Here is a 13850-nt window from a genome sequence, read left to right as displayed (position 1 = left end):
TCTTTAATCCATCTTGAGTTAATTTTTGTATAAGGTGTAAAGAAGGGGTCCAGTTTCAGTTTTCTGCATATGGCTAGCCGGTTTTCCCAACACTATTTATTAAATAGGGAATCCTTTCCCCATTGCTTGTTTTTGTCAGGTTTGTCAAAGATCAGATGGTTGTAGATGTGTGGCATTATTTCTGAGGCCTCTGTTCTGTTCCATTGGTCTATATAGATATCTGTTTTGGTACCAGTACCATGCTCTTTTGGTTACTATACACTTGTACTATAATTTGAAGTCAGGTAGCGTGATACCTCCAGCTTTGTTCTTTTTGATTAGGATTGTCTTGGCTATATGGGCTCTTTTTTGGTTTCATATGAAATTTAAAGTCATTTTTTTCTAATTATGTGAAGTGAAGAAAGTCAATGGTAGCTTGATGGGGATAGCATTGAATCTATAAATTACTTTGGGCAGTATGGCCATTTTCACAATATTGATTCTTCCTATCCATGAGCATGGAATGTTTTTCCATTTGTTTGTGTCCTCTTTTATTTCCTTGAACAGTGGTTTGTAGTTCTCCTTGAAGAGGTCTTTCACACCCATTGTAAGTTGTATTTCTAGGTATTTTAGTCTTTTTGTAGCGATTGTGAACGGGAGTTCACTCACGACTTGGCTCTCTGTTTGTCTATTATTGGTGTATAGGAAAGCTTGTGATTTTTGCACATTGATTTTATATCCTGAAACTTTGCTGAAGTTACTTATCAACTTAAGGAGATTTGGGGCTGAGACGATGGGGTTTTCTAGATATACAATCACGTGAGCTGCAAACAGAGACAATTTGACTTCCTCTCTTCCTATTTGAATATCCTCTATTTCTTTCTCTTGCCTGATTGCCCTGGCCAGAACTTCCAATACTGTGTTGAATAGGAACGGTGAGAGAGGGCATCCTTGTCTTGTGCAGGTTTTTAAAGGGAATGATTCCAGCTTTTGCCCATACAGTATGATGTTGGCTATGGGTTTGTCATAAATAGTTCTTATTATTTTGAGATATGTTATATCAGCACCCAGCTTATTGAGAGTTTTTAACATGAAGGAGAGTTAAATTTTATTGAAGGACTTTTCTGCATTTATTGAAATAATCATGTGGTTTTTTTGTCATTGTTTCTGTTTATGTGATGCATTACATGTATTGATTTGTGTATGTTGAACCAGCCTTGCATCCCAGGGATGAAACTGACTTGATCATGGTGGATAAGCTTTTTAATGTGCTGCTGGATTCAGTTTGTCAGTATTTTACTGAGGATTTTTGCATCAACGTTCATCAGGGATATTGGCCTGAATTTGTTTTGTGTCGTTGTTGTGTCTCTGCCAGGTTTTGGTATGAGGATAATGCTGACCTCATAAAATGAGTTAGGGAGGAGTCTCTGTTTTTCTATTGTTCAGAATAGTTTCAGAGGGAAAGGTACCAGCTCCTGTTTGTACCTCTGGCAAAATTGAGCCATGAATCTGTCTGGTCCTGGGCTTTTTGGTTGGTAGGCTATTAATTACTGCCTCAATTTCAGAACTTCTTATTGGTCTGTTCAGGGATTTGATTTTTTCCTGGTTTAGTCTTGGGAGGGTGTATGTGTCCAGGTATTTATCCGTTTATTCTAGATCTTCTAGTGTATTTGAGTAGAAGTGTTTATAGTATTCTCTGATGGTAGTTTGTATTTCTGTGGGATCAGTGATGATATCCCCTTTATCATTTTTTATTGTGTCTATTTGATTCTTCTCTCTTTTCTTTTCTATTAGTCTAGCTAGTGGTCTATCTATTTTGTTAATCTTTTCAAACAACCACCTCCTGGATTCATTGATTTTTTTGAAGAGTTTTCTTGTCTCTATCTCCCTCAGTTCTGCTCTGATCTTAGTTTTTTCTCATCTTCTGCTTGCTTTTGAATTTGTGTGCGTTTGCTTCTCTGTTCTTTTAATTGTGATATTAGGGTGTCGATTTTAGATCTTTCCCACTTTCTCCTGTGGGCATTTAGTGCTATAAACTTCCCTCTATACACTGCTTTAGCTGTGTCCCAGAGATTCTGGTACATTGTGTCTTTGTTCTCATTGGTTTCAAAGAACTTATTTATTTCTGCCTTAATTTCATTATTTACGCTACCTGAGTAACTTCTACTCAGATTCAGATCACAGCTTCAGGGTCACTTACTGTGTGCAGCATGTCTCATTCTCTTATATCCTGTACATCAGGAACATTCTGTACTTTCTGTGGCACACACTTATCACACTTTTGTATCAGTCTCTTTCAGGTGTCCTCACTGGATTGTCAACTTGAGAGATCAGGTCTGTCTACTTCATAGCTGCACCCCTAGTGCTTAGCAAAGTGCCTGGCAAATAGTAGATGCTTAATAAAAAATTTTGAATGTATGAATGAGTAATTGCAATCCATGGCTAAAGCAGATATTAGAGAACCTTACTCTTATTATGCATGTACATTTGCCCACTGATTCATAACAACTTTGTATTATAAGGAATCCCAGAAGACCATTAGTCCAAAGTATTAAACACTGCAAGTGATTATCTTGCTTCTGTCTGACTCTTATAGTCATTTACTCTATTTTGACTGCAGTTACTTTAGCATGAGTTCGCTTTCCATAGCTTGCACCAATTGCTTTTTGTTCTTTGCCTCGAAACATCAGAATAGGTCTGTTTCCTTGTCCATGTTTTAATCATTCACATACTTGAAATCAGCTAACCTGTGTCTTTCTACTCTCAGCCTTCTTTTCTTCAGCACAAACACCTCCAATTCCTTCAACTTTCATATGTGAAAAGTTGCTTAATATAGAACATGCTATTTTGCCAATGTCCCGTATGAAGAATGACATCCATAATTTGACAAAACATTCACAACATAGTGGAAGAACAATGTATAGTCATGACTGCATTAACCTGGCTATTAAATAGTTTGCATACTGATGAGGCTAAATACATTGATCTTCTAACCTTTGCTTCTACAAATATTATTATTAATAGTGATTATAAGAGTTATTACCATACCTAACATATATTGAACACATATAGTATAATAGAGTAAGCACTTTTCACATAGTACTTTATTTGGTACTTAAAACTCAGTGAAGTGTGTAGTAACAATATGCCCTTTTAACAGATGAGGAAATAATTTGCCCAAGGTCACATAACTAAGGAATGGTGGTTCCAGGAATGGCTATAATATACTGCTAAACTGTTACTAGGTTTTGTCTTGACTGATATCCTTCAATCAGTTAATTTTAGCACTTAAAGCTCAATGAAGTATGTAATAACAATATGTCCTGTTAACAGATGAGGAAATAATTTTCCCAAGGTCACATAACTAAGGAATGATGGTTCCAGGAATGTCTATCATATACTGCTAAACTCTTGCTAGGTTTTGTCTTGACTGATATCTTTCAATCAGTTAATTTTAGGCTCTGACGTAAAATGGTTTTAACATGATGTGTGATTACCTTATTGTAAACCTGTGGAATTTTTGTTAGATAATCAATATCTAACATCTTAAAAGACTGGTAAATTCAGAGATTGAATTCCTTGTTTATGAAAACATGCATTTACCTCACATCACCAAAAAGTTGCATTGAGATGACAGAGGCATAGAAAAAAATTTTTTTTTAATTTCCATAGTGTGCTCGAGGGCAGGGAAAATATTGTGACTGACACAACAGGAGTGGATTTGGGCATGTTATGAGTCGTATAGATGCGGAGGGACCATGAACCCTTCTTGAGTCGAGGAGCCCACATCCCCTATAGAAGCAAAACAGAGGATTCAAAAAATGAAAATTTCCAAGAGAACTTCATAAAGTCACCAAAATTAAAAGCAGAAATGGGTCCAAGGGCAGTCAGCCTATAAATTACTTCAAGTTCTGTGGAACTACTAATCCTAACTTTTTGGTACTGCCTCCAGTCTTTGCCTCCACAATCAAGCTGTATTTTCCAAACAGAGCTGTGTTACAGATATTCCCAGAGCAGGCAGCAGGCCTGAGAAACAGTAAGATGGCTGTACATTGGTGGTTACTATGAGAATTAGGAGAACCTGTCCCCAGAAATCCTGTACAATGCACTCCTGCTTGAAAGTCCAGACTCCAGTCTCCCCTCCTTCACCAGCACTACTTCAGCCAGGGCTCCTTGAACCAGAATCTTCCATATACTACCAGAACAATCATGATTCTCACTGAGGCTAGAAAATAAATTTCAACTACAAATACTAACCAATCTAGTATTGTATTGTGTTTACAAGTATGAGGATATGACCAGGAATTCTCAACTACTCATAGAAATTGTCCTAAGTAAAGAAAGTGTAGGATTTTCCTCAAGGAATTGAGTTACTGCATGGTTCAACACTGAAAAGGAAATTAATATAATTATTATTTTCATGGCATAAGAACAGGCTAATGGAAAAAATAGTCAAAGTTCTTGAACATTAGATACATTAAAAACAAATCTCTCAGTAGATGAGTTGACTAGCAACGAACACAGAATTGACTCAGTAGGAGGAAGAGAAAGATGGAAATATTGTAGGGAAAAATATATGGGTTAAAATGACTAAACATTAGCTCACCCTCACTCCATGTTCTTTTTGTATCAAACAAATACAACATTCATATTCTTTTCAAATAACAATTAAATACAAAAATTGACCGTAATAAAGCCACAAGGAAAATCTCAATGGATTCCAACAAGTAAAAATCACACAGCCCATAATCTTTGACTACAATAGTCATTAAACTGGAAAGTAACAACAACAACAAAAATCCCAACATATTTGCTCACATTTTTGAGTAAGAGATAACTAAAATCAAAGTTCCAAATTAATTTAATATGAAGGACAGTAAGAGGTTTGCTGCTGGAACGAGGTACTCTGTGTACTTCTAGAAGTACATTCTTTAACCCAAGCATATATGTGTGGTTCTTCTGCCATTAAAAGTGAATGAAGTTGAGCTACTTGACTAGTAACAAGTAGATATCCTTGCACAAAACTGGAAAGGCTTCACGATCTTTAAAACTTTAAAGAAGTTTAATAATTTTACGTTTTGGATATTGCTTTTGGTAAATACTTTAATAAAATATTTTAAAGTTGCTACTAAACTTTCATCTTTAAATAACTTAAGCATATCTGAAGACTCTCAAATTAAGGCGATATAGTCTTCTCAGTGTGTTCTGAATGATAACAAAAGCTTTATAGTCAGCAGGATTATCAGCAATAAAGAGATAGAAGTAAGTTTAATGTGCCAAAAGCAGTTGCAGCCAAAGCCAACATTGACAAATGGGGTCTAATCAAGCCAAAGAGCTTCTTCACAGCAAAAGAAACTATCATCAGAGTGAACAGACAACCTACAGAATGGAAGAAAATTTTTGCAATCTACCCATCTGACAAAAGTCTAATATCCAGAATCTACAAGGAACTTAAACACATTTACAAGAAAAAAACCATCAAAAACTGGGCAAAAGATATGAACAGACACTTCTCAAAAGAAGACATTTATGCAGCCAACAAACATATGAAAAAAGCTCAACATCACTGATCATTAGAGAAATGCAAATCAAAAGCACAGAGATACCAACTCACGCTAGTCAGAATGGCGATTATTAAAAAGTAAAGTAATAATAGAGGTTGTGGAGAAATAGGAACACTTTTATACTGTTGGTGGAAATGTAAATTAGTTCAACCATTGTGGAAGACAGTGTGGTGATTCCTCAAGGATGTAGAACGAGAAATACCATTTGACCCAGCCGTCCCATTACTGGGTATATAGCCAAAGGATTGTAAATCATTCTACTATAAAGACACTTGCACACATACGTTTATTGCAGCACTATTTACAGTATCAAAGTCATGGAACCAATCCACATCCCCATCAATGATAGACTGGATAAAGAAAATGTGGTACATATACACCATGGAATACTATGCAGCCATAAAAAGGAATGAGATCATGTCCTTTGCAGGGACATTGATGAAGCTGGAAGCCATCTTCCTCAGCAAACTAATACAGGAACAGAAAACCAAACACCACATGTTCTCTCTCATAAGTGGGAGTTGAACAGTGAGAACACATGGACACAGAGAGGGGAACAACATATACTGGGATGAGTCGGGGTGGTGGGAAGGGGAGGAAGAGTATGCAGGGCTTAAAACCTAGATGATGGGTTGAGAGGTGCAGCAAATCATCATGGCACACACGTATACCTAGGTAACAAACCTACACATTCTGCAATTGTATCCCAGAACTTAAAGTAAAGAAAGAAAAAAGAAATGTTTAATGAAAATATTATTTTGAAAAAATAGTGAATAATAATAATGAAAACATTATTGCATGTGTTATCACCTCAGTTTTCATCATCTCAAAGTTTAGTTGGAATATTAACTGTACTTTGTATATTTTGAAATATTTGCTTAGAATATCTTGTATTAGAACATATTAAAATAGTATGTAATACAAGCAGATTCTTAACTAGTCAAAATCAATTATTGATATCATGCAATATTTGGGAGTTTCTGAATCAATCTTGAGTTCATATGTTTTAAACAACTATATTCATTTATAAACAATGTAATTTTTTTAAAGGATTTGGAAACATCTCACCACGCACAGAAGGCGGCAAAATATTTTGTATCATCTATGCCTTACTGGGAATTCCCCTCTTTGGTTTCCTCTTGGCTGGAGTTGGAGATCAACTAGGCACAATATTTGGAAAAGGAATTGCCAAAGTGGAAGATACGTTTATTGTGAGTATGATAGATATTTAACTACATATATTTATTGTTTGATTTTTTAAAAAAATACATCTTTTCTGTCACCTCAGATACAATTAGACATTCAATTATTAGGGTTTCCATAACAATTTATATGTATCTCTATTGGCATGTAACTCACTGTATTTTAATTATGGTTATACTTAATCTGAATGAATAAATTAATGCATGAGAAAAACCCAAAAGTATAAACAGAAAAAAGTAGAAATTCAAAAGTCTTAGATTCAAATTTCTTTTACTTCTTTTTTTTTTTTTTTTTTTTGAGATAGTCTTGCTCTGTTACCCATGCTGCAGTGCAATGGTGCAATGGTGCAATCTTGGCTCACTGCAATCTCCACCTCCCAGGTTCAAGCAATTCTCCTGAGTAGCTGGAATTATAGGCACCCATCACAATGCCTGGCTAATTTTGTATTTTTTAGTAGAGATGGGGTTTCGCTATGTTGGCCAGGCTGGTCTTGAACTCCTGACCTCAAATGATCTGCCCGTCTTGGGCTCCCAAAGTGCTGGGATTACAGGCTTGAGCCACAGTGTCCAGCCAGATTTAAATTTCATATGTAGTGTCTCCTAGCTATATTCTCTTAAACTAGTTATTATCCCATCAAATCTACATTTTCTTATTTGTATAACTTGAATAATGGTACTATGGAGGCATCATTCTGAGGGTTGGTGGCAATATATATTTAACTTTAACATAAGTAGTAAAAGACTGACAGTACTTTATTATTTAAAATTTGTTTTGATACCCTTATAAAGCCCCTTTGGGAAAGATGTAGTCTAAATAGCAAACATAATAAAGGTGATCATATAACTTAATTCAGTAATGCCATTGATAGAAATGTATCTACACAACGTAATTTAGTAGAACCAAAGGTGTAGTATATGTGGAGATCTTCAAGTTGTATTACAGTCAACAAAAAAATGAAAATGCTTTTGTTAGAATTTTAAGTGAAAAATACTACTACTCTTAAGATTATAAGCTTGAGTTCTTGGAAGAAAATTATGGAAAAAGTAACTGTTCCTGTTAGAAGGTGGGATTATAAAGGATTTGTTACTTCTAGCACCACTATTGCAAATAAATTTTGTTCATTGTTTAGTAATGTTTATACTTTCACACAAAGTTCAATAAAATATTTATATTTAACTCTACTGATGAAATAAAATATTGAGTATTGTTTTCTCAATTTGGATTACAGTTCCAGTTTTAGCACTAGTCAAGTTTCAGATTTAAGATCAAAGTTAGATCTCAAACATTTTGTTCAACATTGTGTTGAAGTAGAATAACACATAGTTATTCCAAAATTGGAGTTTTATTCTTTTTTGTATTATACTTTTATTTAAAATAATTCTCTGTTTATGTTAATCAAGAGGATAAATTGGCGACATAAACATGGTAATGTTGAATTCTTCATTCATTCATTCAACAAATTGTTGAGTGCCTCCTAGATGCTGGGTAATATTTTTTTATGTTGCATATACACCAGTGCATAAACAAACAAGTTCCATGCTGTTATGGTGATGACATTCCAGTGATCATGGTTCAGTGTTTGGTACCAAGTATTATTCTATAATCTTTATAAACATGAACTCATTTAACTCTGACATGTAAGATGAGGATGGTTGACTAGAGGAATGTCTATGTACCCTTTCCATTCTGTGATTTCATAGGCCTTTAAAAATTCTCAAGCTCTAACATTCTGTGATTTTCATATGGTGCAGTTTATGACCTATATTTTTTACAGTAAATAGGACTGATTCAGTCAGACTTAAAATATATGGTAACTAACCTCAAATAGAAAGCTGGATATAAACTGTTATATATACCATTTAATACATTACACTATTGAGTCTTTTTTATTGGAGAAGGAGATTTAAAAAAATGGGTATTCTGATGACAGCTATGGCCTAGGGATATTGAAGACTTATCCTTACTTGCTATTCGTATAGCTTTGTTAGTTATACAATTTAGTACCATAGAACAGGGAAACAATTCACCTGATTCATGTTGGAATCTAACTGTGGAGGTTAAGCTGTTAGTATCATGCTGTAATCAATTAAATTAATGATAGGAAAAAGTGATGGAAGTGACAGAAAAAAAACTTTATGAAATTAACGTTTATCAATGAACAATTGTAAATACTTAATTCTTGTTTCAGTGTCTCCATTTTCATATGGTTCTGGATTGTATTTGGCATGCAATCAGTTTTATGTATGACTATAGAATAGAAATATTTCAAAAGTGTTTTAGGTAAACAAATAATGATGGAAATCTAAAATTGCATTCTCAGGGCAAATGTAATTTGCCTTTTCAAAAGAATTTTACCTGTTGTAAAGCTATGTGAGGATAAAGTAGCATCATTATTAGCATTGATTGATTTATTGATGATACTTAATTTTCATAAGCAAAGAAGTATAAAAGAAAATAAAATAACATGCTTACTTGCTAATTTGCTCATAATATTGTATAGGTTAACTTTGCAGGTATGCAAATAATTTCTCTCTGTCTCTCTTTGTCTCTCTCTCCCCATATACATATGTGTGTGTATATACATACACACACACACACACACACCTTTCTTTCTCATCCCTAGAAGTGGAATGTTAGTCAGACCAAGATTCGCATCATCTCAACAATCATATTTATACTGTTTGGCTGTGTACTCTTTGTGGCTCTGCCTGCGATCATATTCAAACACATAGAAGGCTGGAGTGCCCTGGACGCCATTTATTTTGTGGTTATCACTCTAACAACTATTGGATTTGGTGACTACGTTGCAGGTAAGCTTTTCCTGGCACCCATGTTAATCTTCTAATAGGGGTTTATTAGATAGATTTTTCACTTAAGTTTATAACAAAACACAAGGGCTGGGTGGGTTTTCTAGGGCTGCCATACCCAAGTACCATAAAGTAGGTGGCTTTAAACAAAGCAAATTCCTTGTCTCACAAAAGTTGGAAATCAAGGTGCCAGTAGGGCCATGATCCTTCTGAGACTCAGTAGAATTTTTCTTAGCCTTTTCCTAATTTCTGGTAGAGGCCATCAGTCCTTGGCCATTCTTGGCTTGCAGCTGTATCACTCCCATCTCTATCTCCTTCGACACATGTTTTTCTTCTTGTGTCTCTATGTCTCTGCAGCCAAATTCCCTTCTGCTTATAAACATACCAGTCAAATTATATTATAGGCCCACCCTACCCAAGTATAACATAACCACATCTTACCTAATTACATTTACAAGAGCCTTCTATTATTTATTTATTTATTTATTTTTGAGACAGAGTCTTGCTCTGTCACCCAGGCTGGAGTAAACTGGCACGATCTTGGCTCACTGCACCTCTGCCTCGTGGTTTCGAGTGATTCTCCTGTCTCAGCCTCCTGAGTAGCTGAGATTACAGGCATGTGCCACCAGGTCCAGCTAATTTATGCATTTTTAGGAGAGACAGGGTTTCACCATGTTGATCAGGCTGATCTTGAACTCCTGACCTTAGGTGCCTTGGCCTCTGAAAGTGCTGGGATTACAGGCACAAGCCACTACGCCCGGCCTAAGAATCTTATTTCCAAATAAGGTTACATTCTGAGGTACTGGGGATTAGGACTTCAACATATCTTGGAGTTCAGTGGCAAAGACAAATAGTGACTCTGTGACACTGGAAGTATACAGAAAGGTGGAGTTAAGTATTTATTTTTTATTTAATGAAGGGAATATAATCACTGGTTGTTCAGAATTTTATATTTCCACTCTAATTTTTGATACCAAATATCTGCCTCTGATTTCTTTTTTGTTTTGTTTAGCACATATTTTGACTTTTTTGTTAAATAATTTCAACTTTTATTTTAGATATAGTGGTACATGTGCATGCTTGTTCCCTGGGTATATTGTGTGATGTTGAGGTTTGGGGTAAGATTGATCCTATCACCCAGGTACTGAGCTTAGTACCCAATAGTTAGTTTTTCAACCCTTGCCCCCTTCCCTCCCTTCCCACTCTAGTCATCCCCAGTGTCTGTTGTTGCCATCTTTATGTCCATGAGTACCCATTGTTTAGCTCCCACCTATAAGTGAGAACATAGGGTATTTGGTTTTCTGTTCTTGCATTAATTCACTTAGGATAATGGTCTCCAGCTGCATCTATGTCGCTGCAAAGGACATGGTTTTATTCTCCTTTATGACTGTGAAGTATTCCATAGTGTGTATATACCACATTTTCTTTACCTAATCCACCATTGATGGACCCTTGGATTGATTCCATGCCTTGGCTATTGTGAATAGTGCTGTGATAAACATATGTGTGTATGTGACTTTTTGTTAGAAAGATTTCTTTTCCTTTGCATATATAGCCAGTAATGGTATTGCTGTGCTGAATGGTGGTTCTGTTTTAAATTCTTTGAGAAGTCTCCAAACTGATTTCCACAGAGGCTGAACTATTTTCATTTCCACTTTCAGTGTGTAAGCATTCCCTTTTCTCCACAACCTTACCAGCATTATTATTTTTTTACTTTTTAATAATAGTTATTCTGACAGGTATGTGATGATATCTTATTGTGGTTTTGATTTGCAATTCTCTGGTGATTAGTGATGTGGGGCATTTTTTTTGTATGTTTGTTAGCAACTTGTATGTCTTCTTTTGAGAAGTGTCTGTTCATGTCCTTTGCCCACGTTTTTTTTTTTTTTTTTTTTCTTCAACTTTTATTTTAAGTTCAAGGATATATGTGCAGGATGTGAAGGTTTGTTACATAGGTAAATGTGTGCCATGGTGATTTGCTGCTCAGAATCTATTAGCTATTCTTAAGCCCAGCATCTATTAGCTCTTCTTCCTGTTGCTTTCCCACCCCTGCTCCCCTGACAGACCCCAGTGTGTGTTGCTCCCCCAATGTGTCCATGTTCTCATCGATCAGCTCCTACTTATAAGTGAGAATATGTGGTGTTTGGTTTTCTGTTCTTGTGTTAGTTTGCTGAGGATAATGGCTTCCAGTTCCATCCATATCCCTGTAAAAGATGCCATCCCCTTCCTTTTTATGGCTTCATAGTATTCCATGGTATATGTGTACCAGGTTTTCTTTATCTAGTCTATCATCAGTGGGCATTTGGGTTGATTTCATGTCTTTGCTATTGTGAATAGTGCTGCAATGAATGTACGTGTGCATGTATCTTTATGATAGAATGATTTGTATTCTTTTGGGTATATACCCAGTAATGTGATTGCTGGGTCCAGTGGTATTTCTGGTTCTAGGTCTTTGAAGAATCATCACATTGTATTCTACAATGGTTGAACTAATTTACATTTCCACCAACAGTATAAAAGCATTTTTATTTCTTCACAGCCTCACCAGCATCTGTTGTTTCTTAAAGTTTTAATAATAGCCATTCTGATTGCCATGAGATGGTATCTCATTGTGGTTTTGATTTGCATTTCTCTAATGATCATTGACATTGAGTTTTTTTTTTCATATGTTTCTTGGCCACATGAATGTCTTCTTTTGAGAAGTGTCTGTTCATGTCCTTCGCACACTTTTTAGTGCTTTGCCCACTTTTTAATCGTATTGTTTTTTGCTTGCATATTTGTTTAAATTCCTTTAAGATTCCGGATATTAGGCCTTTGTCAGATGCATAAGTTATAATTATTTTCTCCAATTCTATAAGTTGTCTGTTTACTCTGTTGAGAGTGTCTTTTGCTGTGCAGAAACACTTTAGTTTAATTAGGTCCTATTTGTCAATTTTTGTTTTAGTTGAAATTGCTTTTGAGGACATAGTCACAAATTCTTTCCTAAGGCTGATGTTCAGAGTAGTGTTTCCTAGATTTTATTCTAGGATTCTCATAGTTTGAGGTCTTACATTTAAATATTTAATCCATCTTGAGTTAATTTTTGTATATGGTGAAAGTTAGGGGTCCAGTTTCATCCTTCTTTATATGCTAGCTAGCTATCCCAGCACCATTTATTGAATAGGGAATCCTTTCTTCACTGCTAATTTTTATTGACTTTGTCAGACATCACATGACTGTAGGTGTGCAGTTTTATTTCTAGGTTCTCTATTCTGCTCCACTGGCCTATATATTTGTTTTTGTAGCAGTTCCATGCTGTTTTGGTTACCATACCCTTGTAGTATTGTTTGAAGTTGAGTAATGTGATGCTTCCAGCTTTTTTTTTTTTTTTTTTGCTTAGAATTACTTTGACCGTTCAGACTCCTTTTGATTCTATATGAATTTTAGAAGAGCTTTTATAGCTCTATGAAAAACGATATTGGTAGCTTAATAGAAATAGCATTGAGTCTATAGATTGCTTTGGACAGTATGTCCTTTTAAGAACATTGATTCTTTCAATCCATGAACATGGAATATTTCTCTATTTTTTGTGTTACCTATGATTTCTTTAAGCAGTGTTACATAGTTCTTGTAGAGATTTTTCACATCCTTGGTTAGATGTATTCCTGTTTTTTGTTGTGTGTGTGTGTGTGTGTGGCTATTATAAATGTGATTGTGTCCTTAATTTGACTCTGATATGAATGTTATTTGGTGTATAAAATGCTACTGATTTTGTACATTGATTTTGTATCCTCAGATATTACTTAATTCATTTATTACCGGACCTTTAGCCAAAATTTTTATCGTTTTCTAAGTATTGAGTCATATTGTTAGTGAAGAAAGATAGGTTGACTTCTCCTTTTCCTACTTGGGTGCTTTTTTTTTTCTTTTTGTTTTTGTTTTTTGCCTGATTGCTCTGGCATGGACTCCCAGTGTATGTTGAATAGGAGTGGTGAGAGTGGGCATCCTTACCTTCTTTCTGTTTTCAAGGGGAATGCTTCCAGCTTTTGTCCATTGAGTATGCTGTTGACTGTGGGTTTGCCATAGATGGCTCTTATTATTTTGACATATGTTTCTTCAATGCCTAATTTCTTGGGGATTTTTATCAGGAAGGAATGTTATATTTTATTAAGGCTCTTATTATTTTGACATATGTTTCTTCAATGCCTAATTTCTTGGGGATTTTTATCAGGAAGGGATATTATATTTTATTAAAAGCTTTTCCACTTTCCACATCTATTGAGATGATCATATGGTTCTTGTTTTAATTCTTTTATTT

At 35.1% G+C, this 13850-nt stretch overlaps 1 protein-coding gene across 3 annotated transcripts in view; it reads left to right on the top strand.

Moving 5' to 3' along the window:
* KCNK2 (potassium two pore domain channel subfamily K member 2) overlaps positions 1–13850 on the top strand; it is a 242770-nt gene that overhangs the window by 162482 nt on the left and 66438 nt on the right. For all 3 annotated transcript variants that reach the window (XM_017869936.1, XM_017869939.1, XM_017869935.1), the window contains exons 4-5: positions 6594–6754; positions 9370–9556. In XM_017869936.1, coding sequence (XP_017725425.1) covers positions 6594–6754; positions 9370–9556 — 348 coding nt within the window. The remainder of the gene's footprint in view (positions 1–6593; positions 6755–9369; positions 9557–13850) is intronic.

This window comes from Rhinopithecus bieti, unplaced genomic scaffold (assembly GCF_001698545.2).
Source record: "Rhinopithecus bieti isolate Rb0 unplaced genomic scaffold, ASM169854v2 scaffold_1673, whole genome shotgun sequence".
Taxonomy (NCBI): domain Eukaryota; kingdom Metazoa; phylum Chordata; class Mammalia; order Primates; family Cercopithecidae; genus Rhinopithecus; species Rhinopithecus bieti.
This window is presented reverse-complemented; position numbering and strand designations above follow the sequence as displayed.